This window comes from Cetorhinus maximus, chromosome 1 (assembly GCF_964194155.1).
Source record: "Cetorhinus maximus chromosome 1, sCetMax3.hap1.1, whole genome shotgun sequence".
Lineage (NCBI taxonomy): Eukaryota > Metazoa > Chordata > Chondrichthyes > Lamniformes > Cetorhinidae > Cetorhinus > Cetorhinus maximus.
The window spans coordinates 154,274,455-154,290,705 of NC_135879.1; the positions used below are offsets into that span (position 1 = coordinate 154,274,455).

Genomic DNA, 16,251 nt, shown 5'->3' on the forward strand with positions numbered 1-16,251 from the left:
TCCATAACTGCACTCAAACAACATGCTTGCCGAAGAAGCTTCAAACACTGCTGGCATGAATCCAGGTGACATCATCACAGATGTTTACATTATCTGGAGCAAGCATCTAGCATGTTAACTAGCTATGTACTTCCAGTTTAAAGAACCCATAGTCCATTGCTGTGAAAATATATACAAAGCTCTTTGGGCTATGCAGTCCTCTTGCATTCATGCAGGTTACTTGGCAGCATTTGGCCTGACTGCACACTGTACAGAATCAAAATTATAACTGATCCAAGCAAAAGCTAAAGCTAAACAAATATTTTGGCTCTAGTTGCCAAGAAATCTTTACAGGTGTAAACATTTAGGAGCACAACACATTTACAGCAACTGAAACATTATATAAACAAACTTATAAGCCAGAATTTGAGTATTTTGGTATTACTAAACCAAATGTATTTTGCTCAATGGAAATAATGCATAAATTCATTAGTGAAATAGAATAACTAAGCTGAAGGACCTCTGCTAAATGAAATAATTTCATTAGCCAGCATTAAATTATTTCCAGGACAATAGTTCAATTGAGCAATAACTCAAAAGCAAGCAGCACCAAAATGGTACTTCAGGATTCAATAGAGCCTGGCCAGAGGCAGTTTGATTTCCCAGTCTACCAATGCAATCCCAACATTGCTGGTCTTTGCAGATCACTTCTGTTCCTTGGATCTTTTCTCCTTATCAACCACCCCCATCTGTGATGTTACAACCCAGATGCAAAAAATTGAATTTTATCAATTGTGAATACAATAGAAAATTGTGCATGTACAATTATAGCCATGAAAAAAAGGTAGACAGGTGTTTTGTTACTAAGGGAATTCAGGGATATGATGATAGAGCTGGAAGGTGGATTGGAGGCAGATCAGCTGTGATCTTGTTGCATGGCTGAAAACACTCAAAATGGGTCAAATGACCTACTCCTGCTCTTACTTATATTCTTACATGCTTATGACTTAGCATCTGTCTGCTGGTAATTCTCTTGATCCCCAAAAACCAACCTAATTAATTTCCTCCCCACCAGCTTCCTCTCAAATGTAATGATGTCATGGCAATATCAGGCAGCACCTAGTTACCAATGCTCAGAACTACTTGGCTCCAGACTTCTTCATAACCTCAATGAATGTCAATGGAGAGATAAGAATAACAAAGTAAATGTAGCTTTTGACCAAGGCTGGCACCAAAGGATCCTGGCAAAACAGATCAGTGGGAAAATCTTTCCATCACTAGAATTTCAGATACAAGATGGATACACATATTCACCACTGCCCCATGAAGTGGCTCGAGCTCCTCAGGCAATGCTGTCAACCCAACTTCAATTACTTCAATGACCTTCTCTCGATTTCTATGGCATTGTCAACTGAATGATCCAGCATTCAGCTGCACTCATTTCTATTAATAAAGTAGCTCATGCTTTCCTACAGCACGACAGACAGTGAATAATTAAAATAGCTGTAATCTTGGGTAAAATAGAAAATTTCCAGATGGATTATTTTCTAGATGATAACTATCTTCAACAGCTCAATACAGACAAGCATTGGTCTCAATTCCCATTTGGATATCGGAATTTATAAAGCATTGGATAGCTGAAAATTATAGATGCTAATATTTTATTCAGGGAGAAGAGACTACATCAATGACTATTTAAAAAGCACCTAACGAATATATAAATTTCAATCCTTCCAGACTAATGTTAGAAGTTGCAACAAAGCATCACTAATTTTCACATTAAAGATTGCAGCTTAAGACAACATGGAGGTTACAGTGTCTTTGTTAACCCCTCCAGTCCATTAAGTGCCTCAACAGGAAACAATTTCCTTTAAACCACAATTATATCTACTTGTGTCAAGGAAGTGCACCTATAGTTGAAAGCAAGATAGCTGTAGCATATTTGCTAAATGGAGCCTGAAAGGGTATCAAGTAATTCAGTTTTCTTCTTGAACCCCAATATAAGGCTTAGTCCATAATAATTACCCAACAGGGAGTGTCACAGTGCCAAAAACCATCCAATCCATTATAATTCTCGATGTCAATGGTCTTATACACCCCTTTTGTTCCACTCTAGTCATTAAGTTTGCAACATCACCCTGGTATGCATTTGAATAAAACTGCAAATGCACGAACAAATTATAACTTGATAAATAAACTATTTAAAACTCAAATTTAACCTTGGTATTGGGGGTTGCAAGTTTGGCTTTCCTTTGAACTAAGAAAGTTCACCCAAGCAGCGGGCTGATAGTCACAAATTTGTACTGATTTACTTCACCTCTGCCTTTCAAACATGCCTTCTAAAGTAATATTTGTACAGAGCAATATGCTACAAACAGCCAGCAAGTGAATTACACCAATTTGACAGTTTTGGTTGAGGGAGATCAGGACACCGAAAAAAATACATTTTGCATCTTGGGGTCAAATATCCACTGGAACACCAGTGAAACAGACAGGGACAGGTAATAAAATTCCATCGCCATAATGGTAGAAAAAACTTCTGTGCACTTCAGTAAATTTACTTTCTGCATTTGGTTAACAACTCCCTCCCTTTAAAACAATTGAAATTTTAGTTCTCAAGCTCAGCAAATATACAACTGCAATCACAGCTACCCACACGAAGAACATAAGAAATAGGAGCAGCTGGGCCATATGGCCCCTCTGCTCTGCCATTCAATAAGGTCATGTTTGATCTAGTCTGACCTCAACTCCACTTTCTGCCTGTTCCGATAAACTCTCAACAGTTCAAAATCTGTACCTTAGCCTTCAATATATTGAATGACTTAGCCTCCAGTTCTTCGTGGTAGAGAATTCCAAAGATTCACAACCCCCACCCCCCAAGAAGAAACAACTCCTCATATCCATCTTAAATGGGAAACCCCTTATTTTGAAACTGTGCTCCCTAGTTCTAGCCTCTCCCGTAACAGGAAGCATTCTCTCGGCAACCACCCTTTCATCTCCTCTCAGAATCTTATACTTCAGTAAGATCACCTCTCATTCTTATAAAAAGTGAGAATCTGCACAATCCTTCCTCATAAGACAACTCCATAGACTTTCCGACTTCGATACTCTATTCCCTTTGGCAAGGCCAACATTACATTTGCCTCAATTACTTTGCTATACTTACTTGGATCACTAGTTAACGAAGTTAACATGCAAGAGGGCACTTAGATCTCTCTGTACTGCAGCATTCTGAAATCTTTCTCCATTTGAATATTTTGCTTTTCTATTCTTCCTACTCAAGTGAATAATCTCAAATTTTCCCACATTATACTCCATCTGCCAAATATTTGCCCACTGAGAAACCTGTATTCATTTGCAGACTGTGTGTACTCCACACAACTTGCTTTCCCACCTATCTTTGTATCATCAGTAAATTTGGCTACAATAAAGCTGGTCCCTTCATTCAAGTCAATATAGATCAGACCTGGGTAAACTATCGCCCATGTGCCATATCCGGCCTGCAGGAGTTTCTTATCTGGCCGTGGCTCTGCACTGGAAAAAAAGGGGCTTTGCACCCCGAGTGTGCATGTGCAGCTGCGCCTGGCTGAATGGCACCAGGAGCTATGAAAGTTAGAAGATCCAAGTGTTTCCCTAGAAGCTCTTAAAAGCCAAAAGAAATACTTCCAGATGAATTGGACTTGACCAATGATCGGAGACAGGCTTTTCTGAAGAGTACAGCTGCCATGTTAAAGCCGGTGAGTGCGCGTGGAGGAACATGAATGCAGCACAAGTCAGCCTTTATGATTACTTATTTAATCATTGCCGTTTTTAATCTGCTTTAATGGTTTTTACTCTCTTAATTTTAATGCTTTATGATAAGTTTAGCTAGCTCAGTTTTGTTTCCCCATTTTTCTCATTCCCTGATTGAAGGCGCTGATTCTTGCAGAGATCTGGTGCCATAGGTGCTGGCAATCCAAGATTTGAACCTGAGATCTTCAGGTCTGCATTGGCATACACTGAAGAGCTCCTTCGCCCACTAGAATGGTTCTATAATCTACTAAAAAATCTTGCATCTGTCTTAATGTGTTTCCTTTCCACTTTTTACTTAACTAAATTCCATATCCCTGGTACCATTATAAATGTGACTGTAGGAATTAGTAAAGTGGAGATGAGAAAAGCTGTGCTTGTTCTCCTTGGAGCAGACAAACTAAAAGGTAGATTTAATAATGGTGTTCAAAATCCTTAAGGATATTGGTTAGCTAAATGAGGAGCAACTGTTTCTGGTGGCAGAGGGGTCAGTAACTAGAGAACAGATTTAAAAGGTAATGGCAAAAGAAGCCAAGGGTTAGCAGATTTGTAGGCCCAGCAAAAACTTGATCTACAATTCTGCTAGTGGACAAGGGATTGAGGTATCGAAGTTTAAATGCAGTCAACTGTAGTGAGTCACAAAATACATGACTGAAAGTCTCAAAAGGCAATCTTGGTTTAACATTTTGAGATGGGCATCTGATTTGTTGTTTATGCACTTCTGGAAATTAGAGTTATAAAAGCATCTTCTGTTCTTGCCAGAGGTGCAGCTAAAGGTTTATATTTTAGAAGGATGATGAATGTAATAGAATGTGAAGTGTGTGGGGTTTTAGGTCAGAGTTTTGTGTTTTGAGAAACTTGAAAATTCAGAAGGTAGATTACAGTTGCACTGGTAGCACCTTGGTGCTGGGAAGTTATTATATCCCAGTTATAGGAATGAGAGCTAGAAAGGATACAGATCACTGTTCTCTGTAAGATATGGTGACCGCCTTTGAGATGCCTTTTGGTCTCTCCACATTTTCTCATCTCTTTACTGTTTTTGCCCTTGGTAGCTTGCAACACCATATTGTAGGTCAAAGTAAAGCAGCATTTATTTTGGCAAGACAAAAGCAAAATATTGCAGATACTGGAAATCTAAAATAAAAAATGCTGGAAGTACACAGCAGAACAAGCAGCATTTGTGGAGGAAATGGACAACAGAATGTGATGCCATTGCATCCCAAGAGCATGTGAAAAAGGCACGTTTGGTTTCATTATTCTCTATAATACATTATAGTATAATTATCAGAATGACAGTTCTTTCATTTGTACCAAAATTTGTTATACTTATTCATTTCTTCAGCATTTACAGCCAGCCCCCTATACAATTTCCATACCAGATGTGTCCCTCCAGCCAAAAAGTTTGACTACCCTGATGGATACTAGTTGAGACCTCAGCAGTAATCCCTGTGGCATCCCACAAGTTACAATTTGCCAACCTGAAAACCACCCATTTATCCAGGTTCTATTTTGTTAGTTAGCCAATCCTCTATCCATTTCATCACCTCAAACACAACAGGCTCTTGTGCAGTAATTGGTTATGTGGTACCTTACCGAATGCCTTTTGGTAATCCAAATACACCATATCCATTGGTTCCCCTTTATCCACCCAATTTGTTATATCCTCAAAAAAAAGAGTAAATTTGTCAAACACTAGTTCCCTTTCATAAAACCATGCTGAGTCCACTTGATTCACTTATGACTTTCTGTATGTCCTGCTGGTACTTCCTTAACTCCAGAACTTTTCCTAATGATAGATGTTAGGTTAACAGGCCTACAGTTTCCTGCCTCCTGTCTGTCTCCTTTCTTGAGGCAGGTGGGGTTTCTTTTTTTTTGGGGGGGTGGGGGGTGTTAGGAAGGCTGAGGAGGGGAGGTGGGGAGTTGTATATTTGCAGTTTTCTCTGTTTTGCTGGGGCCATTACAGAATCTAGGGAATTTTGGAAGACTACAGCCAATGCATCCACAATCAGTGCAGCCACTTCTTTTAAGACCCTAGGATGCAGATCATCAGATCCAGGGGACCTGTCGGCCTTAAGCTGCATTAGTTTTCCCATAACTTTTTTTTTCTAGTAAGCATGATTGCTTTCCCTCCCTTTCCCCAATGCCAATTATTGAGATGCTTCTTCTGTGAAGACAAATTCAATATTTGCTCCAAGTCTCTGGCATTTCCTCATTTCCCATTACCCAGTTTCAATCTCCAAGGGATAAGCATTTACTTTAGCTGCTCTTGTCCTTTTTGAAGAGGAACTTTACACACATCAATACCATCGAATCTGTAACCAGTACTCGAATGGCTGTGACAACTGTTGCAGGATGAGAAACTTGAGGTATGACAATAGATTGGAGAGATTGGGACTGTTCTCCTTGCAGAGGAGAAGGCCAAGAGGAGATTTGATAGCAGTGTTCAAAATCATGGAGGAGACTGGATAGAGTAGATAGGGAGAAACTGTTCCCGCTCATAAAAGGATCGAGAACGAGAGGAGACAGATTTAAAGTGATTTGCAAGAGAAGCAAGTGGCGGAAGTCTGGAATGCACTGTCTGGAAGTGTGTTGGAGGCAAGTTCAATTGAGTTGTTCAAGAGGGAATTAGATAATTATTTGAATAAAAACAATGTGCAAGGGTATGGGGGGAAAAAAGCAGGAGAATGGCACTAAGTCATGATGCTCATTTGAAGAGCTGGTACAGGCACAACGGGCTGAATGGCCTCCTCCTGTGCCGTCACAATCCTGTAATATACTTGTCGAAGATCTTGTTTTTTTTGTCTATTCACTGAATCGAATTTGTCCCTTCAAGTCATCCTTTGCTGGTTTTAAAATTGTCCCAATCTTCTGACCTACCACCAATCTTCACTACACTATACATCTTTGCTTTAAATTTGATACTATACTTTAGTTAGCCATGGATGGTGCCTCCTTCTCAGAATCTCTCTCAATATATCTTTGTTAACCCGTTTTCCCAGTGCATTGTAACCAACTGTCTTCATAAACTTAAAGACAATTACAAGGTAAGGCGCTAATTTCAAATGCAAGTTTCTCATCCACAAACTACTACACACAGAATTCTATGTTATGGCCGCTCTTGCCTAGATAATCCTTTGTCCCAAGAAAATGTTCTTAATATACTATGAACTCATCTTCCAGGATACCTTTGCTAATTTGATTTGTCCAAGGTGAAAGTCACCCACGATTATTGCAGCACCATGAAACTCACCCATTATTTCTTGATTCTTCATCGTACAGTGTAGCAACTGTTAAAAGAGGGTTATGGACTATTTCCATCAGTGACTTCTTTCCTTTGCTATTTATCATCTCTACCCAAACTGTTTCTACATTTTGATGCTGCTGCTGGCATGTCCTTCTGCATTCTTACATTTGTACACACTGTCTCTTCCAATCATTCTGGTTATCAAATCACAACCCTACACTACTGCCTTGCCCTTCTGTTTTAAATTTCAAAATTTCCCCTCACTTGAACACACCACCAGTAGCCCAAATACAGCCCTAGATATTTGATTCACCAGGATCATCAGCCATGTATTTCACTGAAAGCTCTAGCTACCCAGGAGCCAAAGGGCTACCTCGTGGCCTAAATCGTTGAGGCAACTATTGCTTCAGGGTGAATGCAATGTGCCAACCGCCAGAAAACTTTGTACATAACTGCATAATCCTTTTCCAGTGATCACATGCCAGCTGAAAATTGAAGGCGTGCAAGTTCTTCCTATTGACAAGAGTCCCTGACAAAGCCTTTATCATCCCTGCACCTGAGGAAATCCTGCCATGGAGGCAAAGCCCACTGGGCCTGACTCTGTGACAAAGGCGATGTAGTCAGATGCCTTCCTGTATAAGGCAATCACCTGCAAGATGCAATTATGAGTGGCCGATTGGGATATCCTGCATATATCCACAGCTGAGGCTTGAAAGGAGCAAGTTGCATAAAAATTCAGTGCGACTGTCACCTTCACCACAACAAGCAATGGGCCATTTGTTCCAGGGAGCCTGATGACCAAGGAGTCAGCAACCGTCTACCACAAGAGGCACAGCCTTTAACACTGATACTCCAAGGTCAAGATAGCTATCTCTTTGCCAGAAAGCTGTCTGCCTAGTGTTTTCTTCTACTCCTGTCCCTTGACCATTGGGTGTGTCTGGGTTTGTTGCTGACCCTGTTCATCTTCTTCCAAATACATAGCCCCCATGTTTGAGCATGCCCTCTAATCCAATGGTACATGCAGCCCATCTGGTCTGGCAATTTATGCTGGCCAGATGCAATGATAGCCAAAGTAATGTACCAATCCAGTCACTGGCTATGCATGAACTCATACTTGCTGCTTTACCCTTTATACAATTAACTGGACATTAGTTTCATTGCTCAATGAATACCTGCTGTGCAGCCACCTTAGCCAAGTTATCAAGATGCTGACAGCGTAGGGTCCGTGCAACATTAAGACTGCATAGCAATGATAAAATAGGTGCCAACTGCCCCCTTAAATGGCTTCCTGCCTCTGCCGGACAAATTGTCATTACTGCTACAAGCCTGCCTCTGCGAAATGTTCAAGGTGGTGGGAAACCAGCCGACGCTTTTTCTGGTCTCTTCCCCCCACCATTCCCTCCATCTTCAAAGTTGCCTTCATGGGGATGGCAGCATGCTGCCCCAAGATGCTCCTTTGTTGATTCACAGTACAAATCAGTAAACTGCCTTGGAACTGCTAGTGTTCAAGTAATTCTTTAAACTGCAAATATTAAGACAAAGTACAGCAGGAGGTTGTTTTGGGAGATTTTTGTTCAATGGGAAAGACGTCACTTTTAGGGGCCAGAATGCCATTTCACTTTAGAACCCAGGTCAGTATCAAGCAGGCAAAGTAATTATTTCTCTTCATACATTTTATAATGCGTGGATTTAAAACAAAGCTTCAACTCCACTAATACTTTAAATCTCCCACACTACTCTAGCACCTGAATTGTGGCTGCATTTCTGCTTCAGATTTATACACTGTGACCATGGCTGAAATTCCAAAACTAACCAAGGGAAGAGTTCTGAATTCTGAACACATGCTGCCAGGGATGAAAAGGCAAGTTCTAAACCACTGAATCATCCAGTTCAAAGTTCATTTAAATATTGAAACAGTCAAGGTAAAAATTACATTAAATATCAGGGTTATATAAGTATTCAGCATTAAATGAATAGCCATGAAATGAATGATTTTGCATTTCAAGTCCGACGTATGGTGGGGTGGGGGGGAAAGAGAGACATTTTCCTAAAGCAGTTCCTGGAAAATGCTAGAATTCCACAAACTTGAGTTAAATGGCCAGTCTCCAGGGGAAGAAGTGTTTTAACAGTTATCAAGTAACCATCAACCACAGAAGTAGCACTAAACAATTCAGGGTTCAGCAGATCACATCATGCAAATTAGTTTTAGAGCTATGAACCACAAAATTTAAATACAGTTCAATTGCTCTATTTCTTACCTAGTTCACTACGCAGAGTAAGCAGCTCCTGAGACAACTCCTTGTGTTGTTTGCCTACTTCGTCCCGCTGTGAAGAAAAATATTTTGTTACTACGGAAACATCCTTAATGGGACAAAACTACGCACTATAAACCTACAATCATTAAGGATATGGGATTTTCAAATTTGAATTTTAAATACTTTGTCATCACTAGTGCACAAAAATTACAAAAAAAAATTACAATAGCAAAAAGATGTTATCAAGTTACATGGCAATCAAATATTCTTTAATGCAATCTGCATCTTTTAAACAAAGCTTCGGAGATGAAGGCAAGCTCATCTTCAGTAAAAACAAAATTCCAGTATTTCTCATTTTGTACTTCCATGAAGTCTTGACTGCTATAAGGCTAAGCACAGGTGACCACAGCTTTAGCCCATTACAGTTTTTCTAATGAGCAGAACATTTTGCATACACATTAGAGATCAGCATATCCATCGGACTGCATGCACTACAATTCCAAAAAAAAACTGTTTTAACCAAATAAGTTAGTCCTCAATTCACAGTCCTCACAAGAGCGTGGCTTAACAAGGTTTTGAAACAAATATCTTTTTCTATCTCAACTTAAAGTGCACAATTATAAATACAAATTAACAAGGAAACATGAAGACCTGACATCAGGGCTTCAGTACCTTGAGCATAAAAAATTAAGTGACTTAACTCACCAGCGATCAATAATTGTCAGGAAATTGAACTTGAGCTTTCTAATCCCTAAAGCAGAGTCAGGATGTGGCTTTAAAATGCTATAGGATGTTCTGAGCTCTCCTTTTTAATAACCTGGCTATCCAATGCACCACAATTATTCAGCTATTATTTTATGTAGCAAATAAGAGGGGAAGCTATCTCCGGTGAGGAACAGCTGGAAATAAAAGAATTGGTTGAAATTACTTGCGTCAGTTACCAAACCCTCGCGTTTCCAGTCAGCAAATCACAAAAGAATGCATCAATTACCCTCTTTCCAGCACAAGGATCGTAGAGGCACATTTTGCTGCTGCTGCAACCCATTCTCCCTTTTTTCTGGCTGTGTGTGTGTGTGTGTATTGTGCAGAAGCGCAGGTGGCCACAACCACAACCCAAACTGGTCTTTCTACATTTAAAATACTTGTAGGAAAAGATCCATTAGGCCTTGCCTTCCAAGCTAACTTTCAGTCCAGGATGTGTACCATATTTCCTGCAGTACTCTGCCCTGAAGAAAAAAAACAGCTGCATTCATAAGTGGGGTGGGAATCGTTCATTACAGGAGGCACAGCCCTATGCGTCTGCAGACGAGAGATGGGAGGAGGGGAATTGATCAATGTTAATTTACTCAAATGTCAGCAGCTAAAGCTGAGCACTGGAACACTCATTGATCTTCCAACTAATTCAGTAATGGAAAAGCTCTATTTTTATATCTCAGCTTAATACATAATGCTATCAAGCACCTTCAAGGTCAGGCCAGCTGGAAAACAAAATATATTGCTCAAATCTCCCCAAATCAGTTTTGTATTATTAACACAAGCAGATCATATTTCCAATTCAACTCATCCTAATTCAGAACCAGCTGTATTGAAATACTATATTGTAAAGGCATATAATAAAAACCGTAAGCAAATTCCAATTCAGATAAACCCGAGTTTTTGAGGGACAGCAGAAAGAAATTAGACATATGTAGGTGAGCACGTACACTGGAGAATAAGGTAATTGCTATCAGTGTTGATATTGCCACACTGACAGCTAACAGGTGGTGAAAAGCTCTCAAACATGTTCCCACCTTCATAAAACTTCAGTAAAAACTAACTCAAGTGTTTTGTTTGAAATGTTACAGCTGTGTGTCACAACAGAGTTGCAGCATTGCAGTAAGGCACCCCAACAATTAAAAAGCAAAAATATTACTAAGCTGTGGAAAATTTACATTTTCAGCGTGCAGTTTTTAAATGAGCTTAATTCATGTTAGTTTAAGAAAAAATACTTAACACTGCATTTAAAAATGCAAACTTATAAATTTGAATGATGGACAGATTGAATTAAGGAAAGCTATTTACAATCACCTAAAAAGGTAGCAGCTCTGGCAAATGCTGAAAAACATGCATGAACATGAGGCATTTCACTGATTGGATTGTCTGCTTTTGGCACAGAAAAGGTGTTCAGGGTTAGATCTCCAGAATAATGCATATGTTAACGCTTTTGTTAAAACTATATACATTAGTAGTGAATGAAATGCACAATTTTTGATGACACCTGATTGAAACTAACAGTAGACTTAAAATAATAGTCTTGACAAAAATTTTATTGAAATTGGTTCAATTTGATTTGATGCCTGAAGCATAGAGAGTACTGTAGTCAGTGGCCAACAGCATTTTTCACCATTAATAATTGGCATTGCACAAGCTTGTGTTTGAGTTTGCAGTATTGGCAATGACATTCCACATTATTGCCCAGCCCTTCTCTGAATACATGCAACACTTTACTCAGGGTAAAGAATTGGAAAATGCTCGTTTCTTCCCAAACAGCTAAATTTTAAAAAATGGCTCCAGCTGGAAAGAACGTCAGTAGAGGGGTGTAGTCCCAAAGAAGTGATGAAAAATAAATCTTTCACTTGGAAAATAAGCTTATCCTCCAACCACAAGTATTTGCAACATGTGTCTTGAAACATGCACCAGACTAGCTACATTTGCTCAGCTTAAAGGCATAGTCAAATTCAACTGGATGTATTACTAACATTAAAATGGAGCACCACATGCCCAAGCCCTTTGTTACGTGGCTAAATTTTAATAATGGGTGTTTATTTGTAGTCACCGGTAGATGAACAATGGAGATTAAAAATCATAAAGTTTGCATTCCAATAACAATCCAGTTCCACAAAGATTGATTCTCAACTTTGGTTAACCAGCTATACAAGTGCTAATGCTAAAAAAGCACTATTTGGAGTAGCATGTATTAACTAATGCAAATCATTCACCAGCATTTGCAGCAGTAAGCCTAGATGTGATTTAACAGCTACAGGTATATTTATAATTTAAGTCTAAAAGCTGTTTTAAAATATTTTTTCTAGAAGAGAGACTTCTAACAATGCAGCACGCACTAATAAAATCACTAAGCCCACATGGTATTTTGTGCCACTCAGTGTTGCAATATTAATTTGGCACTTGGAAATCCTTTACAACGTAATTCAAGATTAGGAAGGACAAATGCTAACAGCAAAAATTCTTAACATTTACTTGTGTCAGGAGTTGCTTTCTCATGTTATCACCTGATTTTCTGAAACAAGTTTAGCAGATTAGACATTTTATTCCTTGTTTAAAAGCAAAAGGTGTTAACATTTTGCATATCTGTATATGTGGAAAATTTAGTGACAACAACTGTATCTCTGGTGCCCCAGATCATGTGCTAAAAGACTCCCAAATGGCTATTTATGGAAAGACGAATACAAGTAACTGAATTCAACTATAATTAAAAATATTGGATATTTAATAAGCACTTAAGACTGATCCATATGCCTGCCGCAGCCACATTTGGATTTCTCCCCAGTCCAACTTTGTGCATTTAGGTTAAAAGTATTGTATGATGTCCTAGATTTCAACATGAAGGAATCAGTTTGCCAGGCTGAAAATAGAATTTTCCATTGATTGCTCAGCTCATTATTACACTTGCACATAAGACTAAGGAATGAGAAGACTACAAGGCAGGCCTCAACACTGCAAATACGTACTCAAATCTGCATTACGAGCTCCATTGTTATTGAAGACACAGCTATTGGAACACTTCAGGATGTCTTACCCTAAATCTGAAGTACAGGTAGCTAGTGTAGGCAAATACAGCAGACATTTTACACACAATGTCCCACAAACAGAAACAACTAAGTGAGCAGTTAAATACCACTACCAACAAACAAATTGAGGTAAAACAAAACAAAAACAGAATTACCTGGAAAAACTCAGCAAGTCTAGCAGCACCGGCGGAGAAGAAATCAGTCAACGTTTCGAGCCTCCATGGCCCTTCGGCAGAACTGCAGCATAGTTTCAACAAGGGAGAAATATAAATTGGTTTGAGGTGGGTGGGGGGCGGGGGGGAAGAGACACATTGAGGGTGTGGTGTGAGCAGATAATCAAAAGATGTCAGAGACAAAAGGGTCAAAGAGGTGTTGAAGGTGGTGGTCTTTGTCTGAGAAAAGTGCTAATTAAGAATGGAATACAGGATATTCAAAGTACAGCTCTAGTGGGGGTGGGGTGGAAAGACTAAAGGTTTTAGTTTTAGATTTAAAAATAATGGAAATAGGTGGGGAAAGAAGAATCTATATAAATTATTGAAAAAAAAGCGGGTGGGGGGGGGAAAGAAACGGGGTGGGGATGGGGGGAGGGGGAGTTTAAGATCTAAAGTTGTTGAATTCAATATTCAGCCCAGAGGGCTGTAAAGTGCCTAGTCGGAAGATGAGGTGCTGTTCCTCCAGTTTGCGTTGGGCTTCACTGGAACAATGCAGCAAGCCAAGGACAGACATGTTGGCAAGAGAACAGGGTGGAGTGTTAAAATGGCAAGCGACAGGGAGGTTTGGGTCTTTCTTGCGGACAGACCGCAGGTGTTCCGCAAAACGGTCGCCCAGTTTGCGTTTGGTCTCTCCAATGTAGAGGAGACCGCATTGGGAGCAACGAATGCAGTAGACTAAGTTAGGGGAAATGCAAGTGAAATGCTGCTTCACTTGAAAGGAGTGTTTGGGCCCTTGGACGGTGAGGAGAGAGGAAGTGAAGGGGCAGGTGTTGCATCTTCTGCGTGGGCATGGGGAGGTGCCATAAGTGGGGGTTGAGGAGTAGGGGGTGATGGAGGAGTGGACCAGGGTGTCCCGGAGGGAACGATCCCTACGGAATGCCGTCAAGGGGGGTGAAGGGAAGATGTGTTTGGTGGTGGCATCATGCTGGAGTTGGCGGAAATGGCGGAGGATGATCCTTTGAATGCGGAGGCTGGTGGGGTGATAAGTGAGGACAAGGGGGACCCTATCATGTTTCTGGGAAGGAGGAGAAGGCGTGAGGGAGGATGCGCGGGATATGGGCCGGACACGGTTGAGGGCCCTGTCAACGACCGTGGATGGAAAACCTCGGTTAAGGAAGAAGGAGGACATGTCAGAGGAGCTGTTTTTGAAGGTAGCGTCATCAGAACAGATGCGACGGAGGCGAAGGAACTGAGAGAATGGGATGGAGTCTTTACAGGAATTGAGGTAAATATTGCCAGGACACTAGGAACTTTACTTACATGGGGTCCATTATGGCCATGTTTTTCCCCATTGTTTCACAAGATGTGGGTGTTGCTGGTTAGGCCAGTATTTATTGCCCATCCCTAATTGCCCAAGGTGGTGGTGGCAAGCTGACTTCCTGAACCGCTGCAGACTATGTTGTAGGAGCATCCATAGTGCTGTTAGGAAGAGACTTCCAGGGTTTTGACTTGGGTGACAGTGAAGGAATGGCAATATATTTCTAAGTCAGGATGGTGTGTGACTTGGAGGGGAACTTCCAGGTGGTGGTGTTCCCATGTATCAGCTGCTCTTATCCTCCTTGGCCATAGAGGATGTGGGTTTGGAAGGTGCTATCAAAGAACCTTGGTGACTTGTTGCAGTGCATCTTGTAAATAGCATACGCTGCTGCCGCTGTGCATTGGTGGTAAAGGGAGTGTTGTTGGAGCTGAGAGTATTCTATCACACTCCTGACTTATGCCTTGTTACAGGCTTTGGGGAGTCAGCAGGCAAGTTCCTCTCTGCAGAATTCCCAGCCTCTGACCTGCTCTTAAATCACCAGCGAAAGATGGAGAATAAATTAGACGACTCAACCAAGAGACAGTTCTTCCATAAATTTAATGCTCCACTGAAGCTGAAAGTCTTGGAACGTGTCTTAAGAGGCCAAAGAGAGCCAAGTTGGCGTTGTCAAAAAAAAAACTCCATCCAACACTGTAAAATGTTGATAACTAACATCATTTCCCAGAATTGTCCATCAGCTTTTGGTTATATCAAGTTCAAACAGTTTTATCTTGCACCTCTGCACAATGTTTTCCAGTCAATATGCAACAATTTGGCCCCTTCATCCTGCTGCACCATTTGATAAGATCATGGCTGATGCAACTGTGGTCTCAACTCCACTTTCCAATCTGCCCCCATAACCCTTGTCAATCAAAAATCTAACTCACTCAGCCTTGAATGTGACCCAGCCTCTGGTTTTCTCAGAAGAGAATTCCATAAACTAAAGATCCTCAGAAAACATTTCTCCTCATCTGTCATAAATGGGAGACCCCCCAATTTTTAAACTGCATTCCTTACTTCTGGACTCCCCCACAAGGGAAAACATCCTTCAGCATCCACCCTGTCAAATCCCCTCAGGATCTTCGATGTTCCAATAAGATCACCTGTCATTTTTGTAAACTCCGATGGGTATCTGCCCAATCTGCTCAACCTTTGCTCATAAGCTCACCCCTTCATCCCAGGAACCTCCTCTGAACTGCTTCTAATTCAACTGTATTTCAAGTATGATGATCAAAAACTGTACACGGTACTCTAGATGCAGTCTCACCAAGGCTCTGCACAGCTGTAGCTGTAGTTTACTAGTTTTACACTCTATTCCTTTGCAACAAATGCCATTTGCATTCCTAATAACTTGCTGCACCTGCATATTAACTTTGATTCATGTACCAGGATACCCAGGTCCCTCTGCAATGCTCTCTCCATTCAAACAATTTACTGCTTTTCTATTCTTCTTGCCAAAGTGGACAAGTGCACATTTTCCCATTTTACACTGCATCTGCCAAAGTTTTGCCAACTCACTTAACTTTTGTAGACTTTATGTCCTCTTGACAACTTATTCTCCTATCCATCTTTGCGTCACCAGCAACCATACAAATTGTGCCCTTCATCCAAGTCACTGATATAAATTGTAAATCGTTGAGGCCTGACATTGATCCCCATGGTACTCCACGCATCACATCTTGCCAAC

The 16,251-nt window shown here is 40.6% G+C and overlaps 1 protein-coding gene across 2 annotated transcripts in view; it reads right to left on the reverse strand.

Annotated features, from left to right (window-relative positions):
* LOC144684562 (microtubule-associated tumor suppressor 1 homolog) overlaps positions 1-16,251 on the reverse strand; it is a 213,847-nt gene that overhangs the window by 57,442 nt on the left and 140,154 nt on the right. For both annotated transcript variants that reach the window (XM_078548503.1, XM_078548511.1), the window contains exon 8: positions 9,271-9,337. In XM_078548503.1, the coding sequence (XP_078404629.1) occupies positions 9,271-9,337 (67 nt within the window). The remainder of the gene's footprint in view (positions 1-9,270; positions 9,338-16,251) is intronic.